Here is a 25566-nt window from a genome sequence, read left to right as displayed (position 1 = left end):
GAGGAAAGTGATAAGTTTATAATATTTAACACTGATGGACCTAATAATACAAACAGTTCCTTGATAAGTTTCCCAGGAAGTGGGTCAAGTAAACATGTTGTTTGTTTTATCCCACTTACACGCTGTAATAATTCCTCTAATGTTATTTCATCAAAAATAGAGAGACTATTTTGGAGGGCAGTGTCCGTCGTATATACAGTCGTATTTGTGTTAATAGAGCCCAGTTGTAGCTGGGATGCGTTGTCTTTAATCTCCTTTCTAATGAGTTCAATTTTCTTATTAAAGAAATTCATAAAATCATCTGCCGAGTGGGTGGAGCTACTGGGAGGAGTCCCTTGTTGGGTTAGCGATGCTACTGTACTAAACAGAAATTTAGGATCGTTTTTGTTGAGGCGGATGAGATTTGAGTAGTATTTAGCTTTAGCTAAGGTAAGCATGCGTTTATAAGTTATTAAACTATCACTCCATGCTTGATGGAAAACCTCAAGTTTAGTCGCGCGCCATTTGCGTTCCAGTTTTCTACATGATAATTTATGAGCTCTAATTTCTTCTGTAAACCATGGGGTGCGCCTTTTAGGGGCCCTTTTTTGCTTTAGCGGTGCTATACTATCAATAATTTCGCGCAAGGCATCGTCAAAGTTGTTAGTGAGTTTATCAATAGAGCCGACATAATTTGGGAATGGTGCTATTACCGAAGGCAGTAGGTCAGCAAGAGTCATCGTTGTGGCAGCATTAATGTTGCGGCCGCTATAGCAGTTATTATTATTATTAGCTTGTTGACAAAGAGTCAAAACTTCAAATTTTATAAGGTAATGATCGGACATTACTTTAGTATATGGAAGTATCATAACTTTGGAGGTGGTGACACCCCTGACAAGCACTAGATCTATTGTATTACCGTTGCGATGCGTGGGTTCATGTATTATTTGTGTAAGACCACAGCTATCAATTATGGTTTGGAGCGCCACGCACTGAGGGTCCGATGGGGTATTCATATGGATATTAAAGTCCCCCATTATGATTATATTGTCGGCGTGCGTCACTAGATCAGCAACGAACTCTGAGAATTCACTGATAAAGTCCGAATAGGGCCCAGGGGGGCGGTAGATAACAGCCAGGTCGAGAGGTAGCGGTGTGACAGACCTCATAGTAAGCACCTCAAACGATTTATATTTATTATTTAGGTTAGGGGTAAGGTTGAAATTTTCATTGTATATTAGTGCGACACCCCCTCCCCTTTTAAGAGGGCGGGCAACATGCGCATTCGTATAGTTAGGAGGAGATGCCTCATTGAGCGCAAAAAATTCGTCCGGTTTGAGCCAGGTTTCGCTAAGACCAATGACGTTAAGATTGTTGTCTCTAATGACCTCATTAACCAATAACGCCTTGGGAGACAATGATCTTATGTTTAAAAAGCCCATATTATAGGTATTGGGCTGTTTTGACGAGTTTTTGTTAAGATTATCCGTAGTGGCAATATTAACAATGTTGCGTTTATTATGCGTAGTGCACTTTAAATAGTTTCGACCATATCTAGGAATTGATATGACGGGAATTTTCCGATTGTTTGCTTGGTGCTGCAATAGACTGGACATATCATAATTTGCCACCTCAGTAGAATGCATGTCCACCTCTGACACAGACACAACAGAAAAAACATTATGTGAATTGTGTATTATTCTAAGAGAATTGCTATGCGTACATGGATTATCCAGCCTGGCGCTGGCTAGTTCTAGCTTAACTGACTCCTCACCCGGACTAACAGACATTGTAATTGCCTGTGACCGGGCTTGCTCTAGTGTAGTCAGTCAAGTGAGACTTAAATAGTAGTCTATGTTCTTCTTCTCCGTACTGTCCTTCACATTCTTCGTTCCAATGGTTGGAAAACTAATTCATGTCTATCTATAGCTATAAGCTATAGCTAGTAAGACTGGTTGGAAAACTAATTTATGTCCATCTATAGCTATAAGCTATAGCTAGTAAGACTGGATGTTTTCGGTGGATCTTACGGAGTTCACTGTGGCATTCGCTACAGTTACACCAACCAATGGCGGAGTTGCTCGTAACTAATTTTTGTTTGCAACTTAAAGTATAACAGTTTGCTGAGAGACCGTTCTTATCTCAAAACACCCTTAAATATATATATATATTATTTATATATATATATATTTTTTTAAATTTATATATGCACCTTATTGCTTTTTTATCCTGTACTACCATGACCTTATGTAACGAAATTTCGTTCTTATCTTTGCTGTAAAGTTCACATTTGAATGACAATAAAAAGGAAGTCTAAGTCTAAGTCTAAAGAGGAATTGCACTTTTTCTGGAATTTTGCCTATAGATTCACAATTCTTATGAAAGACGTGACCAATGGGAGGGTTTTAAAAAAAAAAGCATTCTAACTTGTAAATAAAAGGTTGCTTACAGCCGAGCCAATGGGAGCCCATATAATCGGCCATAAAATGAGATGTCTGAGTAGGTATTCCGACAAGTTGGGACACTTTGACAGCCATTATAAGACCCAAAACTGGCGAGGATGACACGAAAAGACGCGTGTTACCCCCCGCTATCCCCCTTATTATGGGTCATTCTTCACCTAAATGGGAATATGTGAACATCACAGAAGACTTTGTACAGTAGGTGATAATCAGTGATAAAGAAAAAAAACAAAAACTTTTTGATGTCCAGCCATTCATCCATTTTTTACCGCTTATTCCCTTCGGGGTCGCGGGGGGCGCTGGAGCCTATCTCAGCTACAATCAGGCGGAAGGCGGGGTACACCCTGGACAAGTCGCCACCTCATCGCAGAGCCAACACAGATAGACAGACAACATTCACACACTAGTATTTTTTTAAATTAATGCGCCAAAATTTATGTTATTATAAATGTGCCCATTACTACATTACATATATACTTACATCATGCAGAAAAAACCTCAATGGAGGTTTTTGGATGTTTTTTAAAGGGCTTTATACCAAAGACTATAAACATGGGACCCATTACCTCCCTGCTTGGAATAGGGGGTTGAATCACCAAAAATGATTCCCGGGCGCGGCCACCGCTGCTGCACACTGCTCCCCTCACCTCCCAGGGGGTGAACAAGGGGATGGGTCAAATGCAGAGGACAAATTTCACCACACTTAGTGTGTGTGTGACAATCATTGGTACTTTAACTTTAAGTTTAACTTGTTAATTGCGCAGCTCCCGTAGGCTCCATTTTAAGCAAACTTTTGATTGCATTTATTTAATATTTAGAATGCAAAAAAAAAAACATTCATAGTCGTGTCTTTCGTAATGATTGTGAACTATAGGCAAATTTCGCCAAAAAAATGCAGTTCCCCTTTAAGCTGGGGCACTCTTAAGTTGAGGTACTCCTATACAAATAAAAGTTAGCCACTGTAAATTTTAAACCTCACCGTTTGACGATGAGAACACGTGATGGAGAGGGAACAGGAAATAGTTTGTTTGTTAGCATCTCTGCTCATTTCCCTGCTGGGCATTGTGTTTTCAGCTATATGCTATATGCTAGTAGCACCTGCTTGATACATTTTTATTTGTGTGCATCAGCAATAATTAATCAATTGAATTGCTCATACTGTACTGAACAACCAGACTCTTTTTTTTTTTTTTTTTTTAGATCGCTGTATGTTTCGATTTCCCGTTCAGTGATTACCATCAGACTTTCTTTTCACCGTCACTAGTACCCACTAAAAATCAGATGAAGAATCAGCAGGCTTTTGTGTCGTTTCTGGTCCACGTAAAACTCCAGAACATCAGTGATTCTCCTCTGCGTCCACGCCTCGTTGATAGACAAACTTTTTGCCCACGGTCTGTGCGGAGGTGTCGTTTCCTCTCAGCACACTGGATGATCTAAACACTTTATAAGGTAATACTAGGGGCATTTCCTCCTTAAATGCCCAAGATGCCTGCGCACCAAGCACACTTCAGGGGTCGTGAGAACGCTTGTGCCGCATCCGCCAAGGCATCATCGGGAGGGACAGGGGTCCTATAAATAGAAAGATCTGATACATGTGTAATATTGAGGGGGAAAACCAACTGAAACTCTCTATGGACTGGGCCAGACAGATAGGCCAGAGGTCGATAGCAGAGTGGTACTCAGCAGAATGCAGAACTCCACCAAAGTCCAGCAATATGGATTTGGAACAGCGCCAACACTGTCATTAGAACACATTTAAATAATGACAAAAGTGATATATTCCAATTTGTTCACCACTATTCAATACGCCTGCCAACATTCGTAACTGTTACCAAAGAGTAAATATTAACTCACCTTTGTAAATCAATATAACTTTGATTAGGAATTGCCAGTAAACTATATTTGTTGATCTACTATGAAGAACTTCCTCAATTTATCCAATAATTATTGATTACGGAATCTCTTTCTAAATTTTCTGAACTCCTGTTTTCATACTAGATTGGTATTGAGCAGAATAATGCTGCCCATGAGTTGTGACAAAGTCGTTCACTCAATCTTTACTATATTATTCTCCTACTAAACATTTAACACAGAGCAGTGATTGAATTGCAAAATAATATCCTATGCATAAACTAGTCTATAAACCTAATTTCTTATTTTAATGGCACTTGCAACAGTTATGCTTATGAATTCTGCCTATCAACAAGTTACCAGAAAAAAGAATGCAATTAATTTCATTGGTTTAAATTCCTACTGGGCTAATATTTATTTTTTAGGTAGTGAATTGTTATAATAAATTAAGTATTGTTCTTATTGTGTGCAGTGATTTTTAAAAAAGCACATCAGATAAGTATAACAGAAAATACTGCGCTGCAATTTTTCTGGAATGTAGCATTTTAGTGCACGTCTGTACAGTGTCACCCTGAGACTCTGTAGCCCCCCCCCCCCCCCCCAAAAAAAAACAACTGTTATGGTAGCATGGAATGATGGCCATCATCATGCACACCATCATCCATCCATGTCATTATGCCTAGGTCATCTAGGTTCTCAACTTAGGCCACGCATGAGAGATGAGTGGGTGGCTTTTTACGCTCACAACTTCCCTCTCAAACACTGTTTTCCTTCCATCCCTACAGCTTCTAGCTAATGGCCAAACAATCTGCCATCCGGTATATTTTTAACCCCGTCTCTTGGGGGCAAGCGGTGCTGTCAGCCACTGTTGCCGGCCCGGCCCGGTAACCCAGACGGCGTGGGTGTCAGACCGTGTGCGGAGTGACTGCAGGCAGTTAGAGGCCACGCTAACTTTAGACCACATCGTTTCATTGGGGTAAAAATACACCATGTTATTACCATGGGGGCTTTACGAGACACTTTCGGTAAATACACAATATTTTCCAATCAGTAATATATAAAGTCAAGTCAACGTGTATTAATGTGTACTGTCAGCCTTACGTGCTCTAGTTAACTAGAAATGCATGGGAGCGTTAGTATTCCAATGGTTTAATTTAGTCCAATAAATGACAATCAAAGAAAGAGATGTCATTTTTTGCCCTGCAAAATATAAGATATCAAGTAGATTGTCTTTCTTTTGTTTTTGTTTTGCAGCACCGACGTATGTGAAGGGCAAGCTACTTGGAAAATGTAGTAAGCTAAGCTACAAGTTACTTTCGATTAACTGTAGCAAAGCTACAAGAAAAGCCATCCCCAGAAAATTGTAACAAGCTACACGGCAAAGGTAGCTTGCTACATCAAAGCTACTTATATATACATATATACACATACATACAATATATGACCCCCAGTTTGACATACATTAAGCTACAGACCCTCATTTAACCAATATGGGTCCATTACTATTAACTATCTGTCAGTTAGCTCGGGACACCCTACAACACCTCTAGGGGTCCCTGCACCCCACTGTATGTATTTATTTCATTTTGCCTTTCATTTGGCCCACCCCTGTTATGTTATTTTCTTTTTCTCTACCTTCTCACTCATCCAGGTCATTGTATTTTCTCCGTATTTTTTTTGCGATATTATCATTATCGTGAACCAAATATCATAAGGTACCCTGAGATTCCCAGGCCTAATATTGACCCGTATGTAAAGAACCGTTTTCTGAAAAAACATTTTTTTTAAAGAGACAATTTTATTGTAAATTAAATAACTAGTAAATTAGAAAAAAATAAGTTGCTGGTATATCATATTACTTGGCTGCTTCATTGATCATCATTATCCTAAAATTAGCATCATAACTCCCCCTCTGTTGCTTGACAACTCGCTGAAAACCACACTTTTTTTGGTGGGTTATAATCGTTTGTCGATTTTCATGTATAAATCTATTGACACCGAATCTAAGACAACCTGAATTTTGATTTCCGGGCTCAGACTCTTTCTGTGTAGAGTTTGCATGTTCTCCCCACGACTGCGTGGGTTCTCTACGGGTACCCCGGCTTCCCCCCACCTCCAAAGACATGCACCTGGGGATAGGTTGATTGGCAACACTAAATTGTCCCTAGTGTGTGAATGTGAGTGTGAATGTTGTCTGTCTGTGTTGGCCCTGTGATGATGTGGTGACTTGTCCTGGGTATACCCTGCCTTCCACACGAGCACAGCGGTAGAAAATTGATGCATGGATTTTGAAAAACCTCCACAAATACAAAATGTTGTGATTTTTTTGTTGTGACATCTTAAAAAAAGTATTGCTTCACAACACCAGGCAAACAATTGATACTCGTACAGTGTATTTGCACTATTTCAACTTTTTCAAAACTGCGCACGTAGCCATGCTTTTTCTGCCAAGTTCACCAGTCCTTGAGTATCTTTCTGTACTTTTTTGCTAAGAAATGCAGTCATGCTGTGAAAAATGTTTTTAGGAGAATGTCCCTCAGTCCATGGCATGAGGGAAGGTTACTTTGTGAGGTCTTCTGCTTGCTTGACGAGTCTTGATGTAAGACTTTTATTGCTTCCCAACTTATGCAGCGCATGCATCGTGCTAGCTCAAAGTTGGTACTCAACATGGCGGCACGAAGTCACGTGAGGGCTTTTGACCAATCGTTTAAGAGATGATCTGGAACTGAGTTGACTGAGCTCTCTCTATAGACCGCTCTGCTTTGGGGTTGACGGACAGGAACGCCAACCCCCAGCCACGTGGCCCCTATTAACGTCTTATATCTGGGTCAATATGGAATCCTCAGATGTGCAATACCTGTAACAGGACATTTTTATTACATAGGTTGTACGGTATACCGGTATTACTATAGTACCGCGATACTAATGAATCATATTCGGTACTATACTGCCTCTGAAAAGTACCGGTTCTTTGGAAAGTAAGTTTCTTACAAGTATCATCCCTGCAGGAGCTAGCTAAACATGCTTCACTACACAAACGCCATTGGTGGCTCTACACCTAACATCTACTGTAATGATACCAAGTACAGTAGCGTATCTAGTTGATATTACTATGATTACGTCGAAATTTTTTGGCATCACAACATCTTCTTTTGTCTTTTTAAAATGTATATTATGTTTATAAACTCAGGAAATATGTCCCTGGACACATGAGGACTTTGAATATGACCAATGTATGATCCTGTAACTACTTGGTATCGGATTGATACCTAAATGTGCGGTATCATCCAAAACTAATGTAAAGTATCAAACAACAGAAGAATAAGTGATTTTTACATTTTAACAGAAGTGTAGATAGAACATGTTAAAAGAGAAAGTAAGCAGATATTAACAGTAAATGAACAAGTAGATTAATAATTCATTTTCTACCACTTGTCCTTAATAATTTTGACAAAATAATAGAATGGAAAATGACACAATATGTTACTGCATATGTCAGCAGACTAAATTAGGAGCCTTTGTTTGCTTAGTTACTAATAAAAGACAAGTTGTCTTGTATGTTCACTATTTTATTTAAGAACAAACTTGCAATAAGAAACATATGTTAATGTACGTTAAGATTTTCTGTACCGAAAAGTGTCGAAATGATTTTGGTACCGGGACAACAATAATATGTTGTAATGCAAACTGCTCCTCTGACAAAAGTATTTATATTTTTTATTCCAGGTGTCAGACCACTGTCAAAATGGGAAGAAAGAAAATACAGATATCCCGCATTCTGGACCAGAGAAACCGACAGGTGAGACAACTACATATGATTTAAATTAAACCAGAGATGCGTTTTTTTCCTATTTAATGTACGGTAATGTGCAGGGGCCGTACTTATCAAGCTTCTTAGAGTGCCATTTTACACTTAAGTCCTGAGAATTTGCGAAATTTAGTCCTACTCTCAAACTTAAGAATAAAAGCTTTTTATCAACGTTCTTAAGTCTAAGAATCACTCCTACTCTCCACGATATTTAAGAGACCTTCAGAGGTGTCTTAAGTGGTTAGGAGTTGCCAGCAGGGGATGGCACTGAGGCGAGAGAGACGTGGGCGAACGTTCAGGGAACGGAACAATGTTTGGTTTTTTTTTATGACGAGCAGCTGATCAAACAGTATCGTTTAGACCAGGGGTCACCAACCTTTTTGAAACCAAGGGCTACTTCTTGGGTACTGATTACTGGGAAGGGCTACCAGTTAGATACACACTTAAATAAATTGCCAGAAGTATCCAATTTGCTCAATTTACCTTTAACTCTGTTATTATTAATAATTAATGATATTTATCTTTGTGGAAACACTGATCATCTTAATGATTTATCACAATAAATATATATAGAAACAGATAAATATCAATATGCAACACTTTATTTTTATATTTTCTCTAAGTGCACATTTTTCAAATTGAACATTTTCAAATGATCACTTCTAAGACAGTCTTGTGAAATCACAATATCCCATTTTAACTAGCTAGCCACTAACATTTTTTTAACAAATCATGAATTACTTTGCACCATGTTTGTACAAATAATAACTCATGTAAAATACAAAAGTAAACTCTCAAATTTTTAAATCATGTCACACTTTGAACTGGACACCAAATCTGTTATCTGTTTCTTTGTCAGTTAGTGGGAAGCCTGGCATTGCATGCTGTTAACTAGTGTGTTGTACTCTGGTGTGTAACTTGACACTGCAACTCTGAGTGAGTCTTGCAGATGTGCATCAGTGAGGCGTGTTCTGTGTTTGTTCTTGATGAAGTTCATGTCAGAAAAGGCTGATTCACAAAGATGAGATTTTTCCTCATTGTTTGCGGAACCTTCTTAATCTTTTGGACATATTTTCACAGCAATCTGGCCTTAAGCTTAATTATGATAAATGTAAAATGTTAAGGATCGGAAATCTAAAGGGAACGTCCTTTCGAATGGAATGCAAAGTGCCTGTTTTGTGGACAGATGGACCAGTTAACATACTTGGTGTTGTTGTCCCAGAAAATCTGGAAGATCTAGGCTCAGTAAATTATGATAATCGACTAAGAAAGCTGGACAAAATTATGCAATTATGGAAAGGGAAATCCCTAACCTTGTATGGTAAAATGTCTATTGCCAACTCGTTAATTATTCCTCAATTTATGTATTTGTTTTTGTCATTACCAGCTCCATCACAAAACTTTTTTAAGATTTATGAGCGGAGGGTCTTCGATTTTGTCTGGAACGGCAAACCAGAAAAGATTAAAAGAAAGGTTTTGTACAAAGAGTATGAATATGGGGGCCGGAACTTCTCAACCTTGAAGCTATGTGTCTGTCTTTAAAAGCATCAATTGTTCCAAAGATGTATTTAAACATTGAGTGGTACACAAATGTCCTGTTGGACAAAAAACATGTACTGTATCAAAAGAAATTGTATCCTTTTTTACAAGTGATCCCCTCCCAGAGAGTCTGCTGGGAAACATGGCGGGGTTCATAAAGGAAACAATCCACTCATAGTGGTGTTTTCAATTTTATGTGCCAGAAAAAAGAGACGATATTTTGCAGCAGTTAATATGGATGAACTCTAATATTGTAATAGATGGAAAGCCTTTCTTTTGGAAAAATGTGTTTGAAAGAGGAATCATTTTTGTCAATATTATCAATGAGAATGGTAATATTATGAAGTATAATGAACTTAGAGCTATGTATGGTGATGCTTGCTCAAGCTTTTCATTTTATCAACTACCTGGAGTAATTGGGAAAAGATGGAAACAAATAATTAATTATGGAACTACTAAATTATTAGTTTGTAAACCTCTAATAAGAAATTCTAGTTGGCAAAAAGGAACTAAAATAAATAGAAAAAGATATAATTTTTATTTAATAAAGAAATCTTTGAAGGCTGCCTCATACAACACAAATGGAAAATGGGAGGACTTTTTTGACTGCCCGTTGCCATGGGATGCCATATTCAAACTAATCTATAAAACCACTATCGATGTGCAAAATCGTTATTTTCAAATTAAAATTATTTATAACTTCTTACCCACAGGGAAAATGTTAAAATTATGGAATATGACAGTCAGATGATTGCCGATTTTGTTGTCAGGAGCCTGAATCCACCCTGCATTTGTTTTGGTATTGTCATATTGTGTCTTTGTTTTGGGTGGAAGTTGAAAAAATGTGTTTAAGGATTGGTTTGTTTATGAAGCTTAATGTGGTTTCTGTTATTTTAGGAGAGTTCATTGACAATCATGATTTAGTCAATTTAATTATAGTACTCTGTAAAATGTTTATTTTTAAGGCCAAAAACAGATATTCACTTAGTATTACTTTCTTTAAAACATTTATTCAGTATTTTTTAACTTTAGAAAGTTACATGGTTGAAAACGATAATGATGCCAAAAAACATTAAAAAAAAGATGAGAAGTCCTCAAAGGCTTATTTTGAAAGTATAATTATGTTTATAGATTATATGATATCTGTTGTTGTGTTCCCTAATTTGAGTGACCTGGACATAATCTGGACTGTACATAAATGCTTATTTTGAAAATGTAATTTTGTTTATAAATTATATGCAATCTGTTGTGTTCCCTAATTTTTTTCTGTGTACATGAATGAAGGTGTGTGTTGCTGAGTCCGACTTGGACATTATCTGGAGTGGGCCTGGTTTAAAAAACCCTTTAAACAAATCTAATTTCATTGACAACCTGGTCTGTTGAAGATAAGGCCCTTTTTTTAAAAATAAAATAAAATAAGATAAATAAATAAAAAACATTTTCTTGGATAAAAAAGAAAGTAAAACAATATAAAAATAATTACATAAAAAATAGTAATTAATGAAAATGTTAGTGGACCAGCAGCCTATACAATCATGTGTGCTTCAGGGACTGTGTCCCTTGCAGATGTGTTGTCTATGTTGTGGGAACCAGAATATTGGTAGCAGAAAGAAATAACCCCTTTTGTGTGAGTGGGTGTGGATGAGTGTGCATGGGGGGGGGGGGTTTGGGTTGATGCACTGATTGAAAGTGTATCTTGTGTTTTTTCTATGTAGATTTAATTAAAAAAAAAAAAAGAAATTATTATTTTTTTTTTATTATTTTTTTATTTTTTATTTTTTAGAACAGGCCCGCGGGCGACTCATCTGGTCCTTACGGGCGACCTGGTGCCCGCGGGCACCGCGTTGGTGACCCCTGGTTTAGACAGAGCGGATATTATTTTTGTCACAGATTTAATACTTTTCGATTCCTTGTTGATTTCTGCATGTGTCTGCAGTGGGCTAGTATATATAGAGCCACCCACACCAGTTTCAAATTAGTTGCCTAATTAATGAATTGGAAAGAAAATGTTATGACAGTAGCGTATGTGTGTGGCCGTGAGGTGAGTGACGTCAGTGAGTGTGTGGGCGATAGAAGAGAGGGAGCGGTAGCGTGAGTGCCGGCGGGGACTAGTTTGTTTTGTATTATTTTGTAGTTTATTGTCAAAATATACACTCCCATTGTCCACTTAAATATTTCCAAGATATTTCTTTATTCTTAGACAACGGATTCCCTTCCGTGATTGGTCATTTCTATGGACACAGAAATGACGTCACCTAAAATTCCGTTTGCGGCACATAGTAATGTCGTAATTCAGCTCTGAGTGTGACACTTAAGATTCAGTCCTACACTTCGCTGAAAGTGTGAGTAAGACACTTGATAACTAACTTTTAAGTGAAGTGAATTAAGTGAATTATAGTGAAGTGCAGCTTTCAGCGAAGAATTTATTTACTCTTAAGTCAACTCTTAGCAGACTTCTTAGGAGTAATTCTAAGAAGCTTGATAAGTACGGCCCCAGATCTCCATTACAACTGAGTTGTGATTTGGAACATTTTTAGCTTTATGGAGCTTTTCAACCGCCTCCGCCCCTCCCTTACCCCCATACCTCTTCTTTATTATTATAGAGGTTTATTTGAAATAGGGACAGATACAAAAACATAGACATCTGAAACAGTTATCCGATGCATGCATCACAGTGTTTGTAGCCAAAGCTAATTTACAACACTTGTCCCCAACAACAACACAGATCCAACATCATTAAAATAGGAAAATAAAAAATAGAATGATTTGATAATAATGATAATAGTAATAATACAGACAAGTGCAAACTAGATAAAAGCCAATAATAATAATAACACAGACAAAGTGCAGACTAGACCAATTAGTAAAAATGAGTAAAAACTAAACATGGGAACACGATTGTTGCTCAACTAGCCATAATTTTGTTTGTTTTTTGAAAGTGACAAGTGCAGGTATACTTTTCAAAGTGTCCGGTAAGGAGTTCCATAGTTGTGGTCCTTTTATTGAAAGGCAGTTCTATTCTTGTTCATAGCCTCGATTACTGCAATTCTCTTCTCTCCGTGTCATTGACAAATCCCTCCATAAACTCCAGTTAGTCCAGAACTCAGCTGCCCGCATCATCACAAGGACCCCATCCATCCACCACATCACCCCTGTCCTACAACAGCTCAACTGGCTCCTAATAAAATTTTGAATTGACTTAAAAATCCTCCTCCTAACATTTAAGTCAATTCACAACTTTGCCCCGCCCTACCTGTCTGACCTCCTGCACGTTGCCACACCCTCCCGCACTCTCAGATCCTCCTCCTCCATCCACCTGACTGTTCCACCGGCCCGTCTCACCACCATGGGGGGCAGAGCATTCAGCCGCTCTGCTCCCCGTCTCTGGAACAGCCTGCCACTGGATCTCAGAAACACTACCTCACTCCCTCACTTCAAATCCCAACTGAACACCCATCTGTTTAGGACTGCTTTTTCCCTCTGACCTCATTTGCACTGTTGTTGTTGTATTTTAGCCTGATCTGATTATTTGTCAATTTCCCACTTTTTTATTATTGTTTGTGTAGCACTGCTTTTAACACATGTATGGTGTCCTTGAGTGTCTAGAAAGGCGCCTAGAAATAAAATGTCTGATTATTATTATTATTATTTTGAACATTGCATACCACATTTAATACACAAGAATTCTAATGTCGTCTTGTTTGCATCGCAGGTGACATTCACTAAGCGTAAGTTTGGCCTGATGAAGAAGGCCTACGAGCTGAGCGTGCTATGTGACTGCGAGATTGCCCTGATCATCTTCAACAGCACAAATCGTCTGTTCCAGTACGCCAGCACCGACATGGACAAGGTGCTGCTCAAGTACACGGAGTACAGCGAGCCGCACGAGAGCCGCACCAACACTGACATACTGGAGGTATTAAAACACTTGAAAGGTGAAATACCGCTTTCCTCTGATTCTTACTTTCTGTGCTTTGGGTCAGACACTGAGGAGGAAAGGACTCGATCTGGACGGCTCTGAGGTGGACTGCGAGGAGAGCATGCAGGTTACCACCCATAATGGTGACGGCATGGACTTGTCTGTGGGACGCCAGCGCATCTCTGTCAGTAAATACACACACTTGGGGAATTAACATTTTTTTACAAAAAAGATCCAGTGTGCTTCTAGTTCAAAGATGGCTCACTAGGTCACCTGACCAACTCTCGCTTGGCACACAAATATCAAAACTAACTATGTGAACGTGCGTGATTGATTTTTCACATCAATACAGCGTATGGTTGAAAACTTTATAACTATAAATAGAAACCAGAATGTCAATAAAACAAACATTCTAAACCAATAACTGTCACTTGTATTAGGTTTAGTGAATTAAAATAATTATACATTAGTGTGAACCACCTGGTAAATAATAACACAATTGACAAAAGAAGAACTCAATCCACTTTATTAATGATTACAAAGGTCAAAACAGCTACATTTAGAAAATACAGTGGTACCTCAACTTAAAGAGAAACTGCACTCTTTGGGGAATTTTGCCTATCATTCACAATCCTTATGTAAGACAAGAACACATATGTTTTTATTTTTTATGTATTCTAAGCAGTAAATAAATGCGATCAAAAGTCACTTACAATAGAGCCTTTTGGAGCCACTCTATTCTGCCTATAAAGCCCTTAAAAACATCCAAACACCTCCATTAATGTTTTATATACATGATGTAAGTATATATATGTAATGTAGTAACTGGTATATAATAATAACATTTATTATTTACCCATTTTGATCGTTTTAAGCATACAGGGCGCATTAATTTCAAAAACTCGTCTCGACTTTCGCTTTTTGACTTATAATCTTCATGAAAAAAAGGGGAGTGGAACCAAGCGTTTTTTCGTATCGTTCTCGCCAAAGTGTACCAACATGTCGGAATACGTCCCTGCTTTTCTACTAGCCAGGTGAGAGGCGTGTTTAATGATCTACAATAAAGATTGACAAGCAAGGAAGCAGCTCATCAGTTGATCCATGATCACGGTGCTGCTATAAATAGTTTGTCTGCGTTAGAGCTTTTATTAACGATATCACTAATACTTGGTTAATATTCAAGTCACAAAATGTAAATGGAGTATTCTTGGCGCTTTTCGGATGGATATTTATTGGGTTCCATGGGCGGTAAAGGACCTCCTGTTGGCCCCGCTGTAAGCAGACTTTTATTTAAGTTTATTTACTACAAAACCCAAAACCACTGAAGTTGGCACGTTGTGTAAATGGTAAATAAAAACCGAAAACAATAATTTGCAAATCCTTTTCAACTTATATTCAATTGAATAGACTGCAAAGACCAGATATTTAAGGTTCGAACTGAGAAACTTGTTTTTTTTGCAAATAGATTCAATGGCAGCAACACATTGCAAAAAAGTTGGCACAGGGGCATTTTTACCACTGTAATACATGGCCTTTCCTTTTAACAACACTCAGTAAACATTTGGGAACTGAGGAGACCAATTTTTGAAGCTTTTCAGGTGGAATTATTTCCCATTCTTGCTTGATGTACAGCTTAAGTTGTTCAACAGTCCGGGGTCTCCGTTGTGGTATTTTAGACTTCATAATGCACCACACATTTTCAATGGGAGACAGGTCTGGACTAAAGGCAGGCCAGTCTAGTACCCGCACTCTTTTACTAGGAAGCCACGCTGTTGTAACAAGTGCAGAATGTGGCATTGTCTTGCTGAAATAAGCAGGGGCGTCCATGAAAAAGACGTTGGCAACATATGTTGCTCCAAAACCTGTATGTACCTTTCAGCATTAATGGTGCCTTCACAGATGTGTAAGTTACTCATGCCTTGGGCACTAATACACCCCCATACTATCACAGATGCTGGGTTTTCAACTTTACGCCTATAAAAATTCGGATAGTTCTTTTCCTCTTTGGTCCGGAGGACACGGCGTCCACAGTTTCCAAAAACAATTTGAAATGTGGACTCATCAGACCACAAAACACTTTTCCACTTTGCATTTGTCCATCTTAGATGAGCTCGGGCCCAGCGAAGCTGGTGACGTTTCTGGGTGTTGTTGATAAATGGCTTTCGCCTTGCATAGTAGAGTTTTAACTTGCACTTACAGATGTAGCGACGAACTGTAGTTACTGACAGTGGTTTTCTGAAGTGTTCCTGAGCCCATATGGTGATATCCTTTACATACTCATGTCAGTTTTTGATGCAGTACCGCCTGAGGGATCGAAGCTCACGGGCATTCAATGTAGTTCTGCCGCTTACGTGCAGTGATTTCTACAGATTCTCTGAATCTTTTGATGATACTACAGACCGTAGATCAGTGGTTCTCAAACTTTTTTTGTCATCCCCCACTTTGGACAAGGGGGAGTTTTCAAGCCCCACCTGCCCCCATCGCCCCAACAGAACGCTAATGCCAAGCTTAACATTTTCAAATTTATCGAACATCAAGTAACATCAAGTTTAATACATTAAAACTCAATAACATAAAATAAAATTAAGTTCAATAATAAATAAAATAACTGTGCAGCTGTGGTATAACTTGCATCAAGTTCAATATCAAATAAAATAACTTGCATCAATTCAATAATAAATAAAACAAAAGTGTTATAACTTGCATCAAGTTCAATAATAAATCAAAAAAAGTGTTATAACTTGCATCAAGTTATATAATAAATAAAAAAAAGTGTTATAACTTGCATCAAGTTCAATAATAAATCAAATAAAAGTGTTATAACTTGCATCAGGTTCAATAATAAATCAAATAACTTGCATCAAGTTCAATAATAAATAAAACAAAAGTGTTATAACTTGCATCAAGTTCAATAATAAATAAAACAAAAGTGTTATAACTTGCATCAAGTTCAATAATAAATAAAAAAAAGTGTTATAACTTGCATCAAGTTCAATAATAAATCAAATAAAAGTGTTATAACTTGCATCAAGTTCAATAATAAATAAAACAAAAGTGTTATAACTTGCATCAAGTTCAATAATAAATAAAAAAAAGTGTTATAACTTGCACCAAGTTCAATAATAAATCAAATAAAAGTGTTATAACTTGCATCAACTTCAATAATAAATCAAATAACTTGCATCAAGTTCAATGATAAATGAAAATAAAAGTGCCACTTTGCAATCTTTGCCAAAAAAAGGAGGACAGGGCAAGTGAACATGAGTTTTACAGTACTCCAGCATTAGTGGCTGCAATGAGCCTGTTTTGCACTGCACAGCTTTTCAAATCGGGGTTGCAGGCTTGACACTGCCACTGTTAAAACCTCATTGAATTCGGGGCTGAGCTGCCTTGACGCGAGTGTTTCCCGGTGAATGACACATTGTGTCCAATGCGCATTTGGCGCAACCCTCTTTGTTAGAGCCTGCAGCCCGTTTCTTGACTTTGCCATGCGCGCCATCAGAGCAAAAGCCCACACAGTTTTCCCATTTAAGGTCGTGTTCTTTGAGGAAACTGTCCATTATCTTGAACAGCTCATCAACAGTGGCTCTATTTTTTATGTATTTGCAAAACAGCAAATCCTCGCACAGTGACTCGCCATTCACAAAGCTTCCGCTTAGCCCCGCCCCCATTAGTTACTGTTGCTGTCTGTCAAACTTTCGCTCCTACCTAGAAATGTAAAGCATACAGGAAAAATAAGTAATTTACATTTATCTATATAGCGGATTTCACAGACAGAATCACAAAGTGATTTCCAGTGTGTATAGAAAATGAAAGCATAGTAAAAAAAAAAATCAAAGAATATAATAATAATGATAAATGATAAATGGTTTGTACTTGTATAGCGCTTTTCTACCTAAAATAAAAAAAATCAAAGTGAGATTTCCTCCCGTTCCTCGCGCCCCACCTGTCATGTCTCTATTCCCCACCAGTGGGGCGCGCCCCACACTTTGAGAAACGCTGCCGTAGATGGTGAAATCCCTAAATTCCTTGCAATAGCTGGTTGAGAAATGTTCTTAGACTGTTGGACATTATGCTCTCGCATTTGTTCACAAAGTGGTGACCCTCGCCCCATCATTGTTTGTGAATGACTGAGCATTTCATGGAAGCTGCTTTTATACCCAATCATGGCACCCACCTGTTCCCAATTAGCCTGTTCACCTCTGGGATGTTCCAAACAAGTGTTTGATGAGCATTTCTCAACTTTCTCAGTCTTTTTTGCCACGTGTGCCAGCTTTTTTGAAACATGTTGCAGGCATCAAATTCCAAATACCAAAGACTATAAAAATGGGACCCATTACCTCCCTGCTTGGCACTCAGCATCAGGGGTTGGAATTGGGGGTTAAATCACCAAAAATGATTCCCGGGCACGGCCACCGCTGCTGCCCACTGCTCCCCTGACCTCTCAGGGGGTGATCAAGGGTGATGGGTCAAATGCAGAGAATAATTTCGCCACACCTAGTGTGTGTGTGACAATCATTGGCACTTTAACTTTAAATGAGCTAATATTTGCAAAAATAACAGTTTACCAGTTTGAACATTGAATATTTTGTCTCTGCAGTCTATTCAATTGAATATAAGTATATAGTTATATATAATTGAATATAAAAGGATTTGCAAATCATTGTATTCTGTTTTTATTTACGATTTACACAACTTGCCAACGTCACTGGTTTTGTCATGTATGTATATATATATGTATATATAAAATATATATATATATATATATATATATATATATATATATATATATATATATATATATATATATATATATATATATATATATATATATATATATATATACAATATATATACAGTACCGGTATATACAATATATATATATATATATATATATATATATATATATATATATATATGTGTGTTTATATGTATACATGTGTGTGTGTATATGTATGTATAGGTGTGCGTGTGTGTGTGTATTATATATGTGCGTGTGTGTTAATGTTTTTATGTGTGTATATATATATGAGTATATCTGTGTATACGTATGTATATGTGTGTACATATATATATTTACGAATGTTCTCTTTTCTGTAAGTAATTGTATCAATAGACAGTATGTAATGATATTATCGTAATGTTAAAATTGAACTAATTAAGTGTGCACGTCCACCACCCAGGGTCTGGTGCCGTCTGGTGACCTGAACGGCCCAGATGACATCAACCTGCCCTCTGTGGCCTCGCCCAGTAGTGTCCAGCCTTCAGACCGCTGTTGTTATTGTAAATATATCTTATGGCATTGAGTACGGATAGCACGTTTTTACAGCAAAGGATTGTAACAAGGTCCTTGAAAAATTCACAAAAAGTTTGTAAAGAAGAACGTTTTTTTCCAGCTGTTGTATTGGCTCTCATTAGATTGTGAAGGTGTACCTAATAGAGTGACATATTTCATGTTTGACTTTCCAGGCTCCATCCCTACGGTCACCAGAAGCTCAGTTCCTGGTTTCTGAAACCAGCTTCCCCATCTCTTCCGGACCCAGCATGGCCCCCCACAGACCCCCTGCAGGCTTTAAATGTGTCAGCCCAGCTTCAGCAGCACCTCACACCTCCTTCTTGCAGCCCCACTCAGGTATAGTGTATCCTTCGGACAGAATGTAGACCACATCATTTGACCGCCATGTTGTGACACTGATGGTGCACTTCCATATTGTCTCTGCCAAAAATGACAGAAATGCAGTATAAGGGTGTGTTGGTAAAAAATAACCTGTTGTGTGCAGCTGGCTGTCACCTCACAGGAAGTGTGAACAAGTCCTCACAGGGTTTCCCCTTAATGTGATTGAATGTGGCACATCTCCAGTTTTTCATTACTTCTACACCTTTTTTTACTTGAAAACAAATGAAAGTAAGTAGCCCCCAAAATAAATCACACAAAGTCCGACGCTATTTTACATTTTTATTACCAATCTTATGATAACAAACGGCACCACTCCAACAAGTTTTACCTCCCGTGAAAACTTTTGTTTCGGTGAGTCCGCGCTTGTCCCGGACACACAACAACACTGCCAATCACCTTACAGGCACGGACGGTGTGTTTGCAAACGTGGGAAAAACTATCATTTAATGCAAACCACAGGAACATAAAACAATAACATTAGCTGGTCGTTACAGTATGAATTGATATATATAGCCTATTATTTGCACTCTATTGACAAGTGATGTGCCGAAAACTTGACCATCGAAAAAAGACTTTGATCACTGAAAACCGCGCTATCGAAACCGGATGTACTGTATTTTTCGGATTATAAATCGCTCCGTAGTATAAATCGCACCGGCCGAAAATGCATAATAAAGAAGGAAAAAAACATATATAAGTCGCACTAGAGTATAAGTCGCATTTTTGGGGGAAATTTATTTGATAAAATCCAACACCAAGAATAGACATTTGAAAGGCAATTTAAAATAAATAAAGAATAGTGAACAACAGATTGAATAAGTGTACGTTATATGATGCATAAATAACCAACTGAGAACATGCCTGGTATGTTAACGTAACATATTATGGTAAGAGTCATTCAAATAACTATAACATATAGAACATGCTATACGTTTACCAAACAATCTGTCACTCCTAATCGCTAAATCCCATGAAATCTTCTTCCTCGGTGTCGCTTCTAAACAACTCTGCCAACTCCAAAGGTAGACAATGTGCCGCTTTCTCTTCTATATTTTACGGTAATGTGTTAATAATTTCACACATAAATCGCTCCAGAGTATAAGTCGCACTCCCGGCCAAACTATGAATAAAACTGCGATTTATAATCCGAAAAATACAGTAAACAAAACGCACGCCATTGTCTGGGGCGTTGTCAGCATGTCTGTGCTGTGGACATTATTTTATATATATTGCAGATATACCTGCGAATGGTCTCTAAACACGAGTACATTCTATAATAACACCAGCAGAAGATGCTAGATTTGTTGCTGGTTGGTTTTAATTAAAAAACTCATTAAAAGTCTCTACACCACAAAAAAAATCTCCACAAAGTACATTGTATAAAAAGCAGCAACAATTGAAAATATGGTGAAAGGATAAAAAAATATGTTTGTACTAATTAATATTAACAGATTTGTTTTTAAATGTGTGTATACATTTTTGAGCTTTTTTAAAGAAAAAAATATCATAGCAAATTGCTCGATGATGTCACGGTGACTACGCCCATAACCACCACTCCCCCCACCCCCACAGGTATTTTGGCAGACTCGGGGAAACCCCGCCTCGCCTACTCTTTTTGTAAAACTCTGCAGCCATTGTCGGTCGCCTGCTCGTCGTCAAGTCATGTGACACTGATGATCTATCATTACTGTGACATGATATGAAGAGTAAACATATTCATACTCTGGTCACATCTTGTGTGGAAGTCAATTTGCAGTTCAAGAAAGTGCCACAAAATTGTTAAGATGTACAAGAGTAAGGATGTTCACAGTCTAGCCCTGGTCCATTTGAGTAACCCAGTTTGGTTTTTTTAACATTAAAAAAAAACATATATACATATACATATTTTTTAAACAATCTTTTCAATGACATCTATCACAATCCACAACATTGTGAGAAAATAATGGCTCTGCCTTTATTCATAAAGCGTATGCATTAAACAAGGACATTTTTGTAAAAATTTAAAATGTCTATATTGATTTATTTATTTACACTTAATATATGTTTATGCATTCATATTTCTTATAAATATATATAATAGGTGTGCTAAATTGCATTTTTTATTCAGAATTTTCAAGATTTTTTACAAAAAAAAATTTAAGAATCTATTTTTGACTATTATTGATATTAGTATTATTATTACTGATACTGTTGCTTGTATTCATTTTAGTTTTTCCTTGTTAATAATATGTCTTAATTGCTGTGTACATTTCTATGCTAAGTATTGTAAAGCTGGGGTTGGAGTTGGAGTTGCTTTATTTATTTTTTTTAATCTAAATTGATTAACATTGTGATTTTTCTTTGTTATAAAATTATTATTATTTTTGTAAATAAGGTTTTTTTATACCAACACTGCATGTACAAGCCATACGTCAGCAGCCAAGAGGAGCTTTTGTAACTTATAACCTGTTTTGGAAAGGTTTTGTTATAATTTTTTTACAAAATAATATATTGCGAAAATTGTTGAATTGTACGATTCCAAATCGAATCGTCACCCCAAGAATGGGTATTGAATCGAATCAAGAGGTGCCCAAATGTGCCCACTTCTATCGTGTTTACAAAACATCTATTTAGTTTGTATGTGTTAAAAATATGTATGAATAATTTCAGACAAAACTTTTTGTCACATCCATCCATCCATTTTCTACCGCTTATTCCCTTTGGGGTCGCGGGGGCGCTGGAGCCTATCTCAGCTACAATCGGGTGGAAGGCGGGGTACACCCTGGACAAGTCACCACCTCATCGCAGGGCCAACACAGATAGTCACAATTTAAGGAAATTGTTTTCAAAATGAATAGTATTTTTTTCAAAATGTTACCTGAATACATCTTGACATAATGTCTTAGTGTCACTTTATTTTCAGCTGAAAGAAATATACATTTCTAGTGGTAATGTCTATAAAAAATATGTACTTTCTAAAAATGTAGACATTCTTTTTTAGTTGTGTAAAAAATAAATAATCATATTTAAGTATTTGTACAGTTTTTATCTCAGTAATTTGCCACTTTCTTGTGCTATTTACTCCATCCATCCATCCATTTTCTACCGCTTGTCCCTTTTACTGTATACCTAAAAAAATACTTACCGGTAAGTGTTCATTCAGAATCAGAATCAGAATCAGCTTTATTGTCATTACGCAGGGTTCACCAATTCAAATTTACTTTAATATTAATGTGTCCAGGAATCATTTTTGCACTAAACGGAAAACAAGCTTTTTTTGCATGAAAGCCCACACTGTTAGAAAGGTGATGGCGAAAGAAGAAGTGTGAAGGTTTAACAAGATGGTTTCAGTGAGAAGAAAAGTTTGCTCACATCTGCTTTTCACTTCCTGCCGCAGGTATCGGCTACTCCGTCTTCTCCCACGTGAGCCGAGGACTGGACCTGAAGAGTCCTCTTCCTCCTCCCCCTCCTACTTTGACCCTGCCAGGTGGTGATGCTGCCAATCAGGGTTCCCGTGCGGCCCAAACCCCCTCTATGAGCAGGGGGGTCTTGTACCATGGCCTACATGGTGCCAGCTCAGTGGTGGCCATGGGCAAAGCTGGGCTGCTGGGCCACGCCTTGGCAGGCTATGGCCTCGCCTCCCCTGGAGTTTCTGGTAGGAGTATTCATAGTCTAATGCTTTTCCCCTTCATTTGTTAGTATTGTGTATTTTTCTTTTCCAGATTACAGCCAACCAAGTTTTTATCACTCTGTTAGTCTGCAAAGAGGAGCAGTAAACTCCTGGCAAGCATCTCAGCCTGCGCACGAGCTCCAGGGACCTCATGTTAGTCAAGGGTGAGGATATCCATGCATTACATGTGCACTTACTGGCCACAACATTAGGTACACATGCACAATCTAATGACAAGAACTGTATCAAAAATGTACAAAGATAATACTCATTTTTAATTAAGTCAGTAATATCTTATATTTAGATTTTAACAATATATTAAAAGAAAACATTTTGTATTTTATTTTATTTAAATAAATTGTATTTTATTAATATAAATATAAAATATAATATATTTTATTATTTTATTTATTAGTTTAATATTGTAGGACTGCTTTTGAGAATATCGAGAACTGTTTAAAAAAGAACAAAAACACCTTGTTTTATATTTTGTTTATAAATTAAATGTGCATTTTAGTAAATTTTATACTCTTGATGCCTAATATCAGTTTATCAGCTAATAATTGAAACAGGCTTTAGTTATAGCAGTAAAAAGTAGAACTATTGTGTTTTTATATATTTATAATCCATAATAAAATGTATTACATCAGGGGTGTCAAACTCATTTTAGCTCAAGGGCCGCATGAAGGAAAATCTATTCCCACGCGGGCCGGACTGGTAAAATCATGGCATAATAACTTAAAAATAAAGACTTCAAATTTGTTTCTTTGTCTCACTTTGGCCAACAATAGAACAAGTACATTCTAAAAATGTACAAACCCCGTTTCCATATGAGTTGGGAAATTGTGTTAGATGTAAATATAAACGGAATACAATGATTTGCAAATCCTTTTCAACCAATATTCAATTGAATGCACTACAAAGACAAGATATTTGATGTTCAAACTCATAAACTTTATTTTTTTTTTGCAAATAATAATTAACTTAGAATTTCATGGCTGCAACACGTGCTTAACAACACTCAGTAAACGTTTGGGAACTGAGGAGACACATTTTTTAAGCTTCTCAGGTGGAATTCTTTCCCATTCTTGCTTGATGTACAGCTTAAGTTGTTCAACAGTCCGGGGGTCTCCGTTGTGGTATTTTAGGCTTCATAATGCGCCACACATTTTCAATGGGAGACAGGTCTGGACTACAGGCAGGCCAGTCTAGTACCCGCACTCTTTTACTATGAAGCCACATTGATGTAACACGTGGCTTGGCATTGTCTTGCTGAAATAAGCAGGGGCGTCCATGGTAACGTTGCTTGGATGGCAACATATGTTGCTCCAAAACCTGTATGTACCTTTCAGCATTAATGGCGCCTTCACAGATGTGTAAGTTACCCATGTCTCGGGCACTAATGCACCCCCATACCATCACACATGCTGGCTTTTCAACTTTGCGCCTATAACAATCCGGATGGTTCTTTCCTCTTTGGTCCGGAGGACATGACGTCCACAGTTTCCAAAAACAATTTGAAATGTGGACTCGTCAGACCACGGAACACTTTTCCACTTTGTATCAGTCCATCTTAGATGAGCTCAGGCCCAGCGAAGCCGTCTGCGTTTCTGGGGTTTGTTGATAAACGGTTTTCGCCTTGCATAGGAGAGCTTTAACTTGCACTTACAGATGTAGCGACCAACTGTAGTTACTGACAGTGGGTTTCTGAAGTGTTCCTGAGCCCATGTGGTGATATCCTTTACACACTGATGTCGCTTGTTGATGCAGTACAGCCTGAGGGATCGAAGGTCACGGGCTTAGCTGCTTACGTGCAGTGATTTCTCCAGATTCTCTGAACCCTTTGATGATATTACGGAACGGGACGGCGTGGCGAAGTTGATAGAGTGTTGCTGGTTACTGGGGTTCAATTCCCACCTTCTACCTTCCTAGTCACGTCCGTTGTGTCCTTGGGCAAGACACTTCACCCTTTGCCTCTGATGGCTGCTGGTTAGCGCCTTGCATGGCAGCTCCCGCCATCAGTGTGTGAATGGGTGAATGTGGAAATACTGTCAAAGCGCTTTGAGTACCTTGAAGGTAGAAAAGCGCTATACAAGTATAACCCATTTATCATTTATCATTTACCGTAGATGGTGAAATTCCTTGCAATAGCTGGTTGAGAAAGATTTTTCTTAAACTGTTCAACAATTTGCTCACGCATTTGTTGACAAAGTGGTGACCCTCGCCCCATCCTTGTTTGTGAAAGACTGAGCATTTCATGGAATCTACTTTTATACCCAATCATGGCACCCACCTGTTCCCAATTTGCCTGTTCACCTGTGGGATGTTCCAAATAAGTGTTTGATGAGCATTCCTCAACTTTATCAGTATTTATTACCACATTTCCCAACTTCTTTGTCACGTGTTGCTGGCATCAAATTCTAAAGTTAATGATTATTTGCAAAAAAAAATTTTTTTTATCAGTTTGAACATCAAATATGTTGTCTTTGTAGCATATTCAACTGAATATGGGTTGAAAATGATTTGCAAATCATTGTATTCCGTTTATATTTACATCTAACACAATTTCCCAACTCATATGGAAACGGGGTTTGTACATACTACAAATAATCCTCTTGGCAAAACACTTGACGTAAATTGAAAACGAGGAAAAAATTGGTGCAGTTTCAAAAACGCCATGAA

At 37.7% G+C, this 25566-nt stretch overlaps 1 protein-coding gene across 4 annotated transcripts in view; it reads left to right on the top strand.

The window, feature by feature from the left end:
• The window catches only part of mef2b (myocyte enhancer factor 2b), a 38956-nt gene that overhangs the window by 11308 nt on the left and 2082 nt on the right, over positions 1-25566 (top strand). For all 4 annotated transcript variants that reach the window (XM_062039232.1, XM_062039233.1, XM_062039231.1 and 1 more), the window contains exons 3-8: positions 8019-8091; positions 13352-13555; positions 13623-13742; positions 19028-19190; positions 22612-22869; positions 22937-23048. In XM_062039232.1, the coding sequence (XP_061895216.1) occupies positions 8019-8091; positions 13352-13555; positions 13623-13742; positions 19028-19190; positions 22612-22869; positions 22937-23048 (930 nt within the window). The remainder of the gene's footprint in view (positions 1-8018; positions 8092-13351; positions 13556-13622; positions 13743-19027; positions 19191-22611; positions 22870-22936; positions 23049-25566) is intronic.

This window comes from Entelurus aequoreus, linkage group LG27 (assembly GCF_033978785.1).
Source record: "Entelurus aequoreus isolate RoL-2023_Sb linkage group LG27, RoL_Eaeq_v1.1, whole genome shotgun sequence".
Lineage (NCBI taxonomy): Eukaryota > Metazoa > Chordata > Actinopteri > Syngnathiformes > Syngnathidae > Entelurus > Entelurus aequoreus.
Note: the sequence above shows the minus strand (reverse complement) of the source record. Positions and strands in the feature narration are given on the sequence as shown.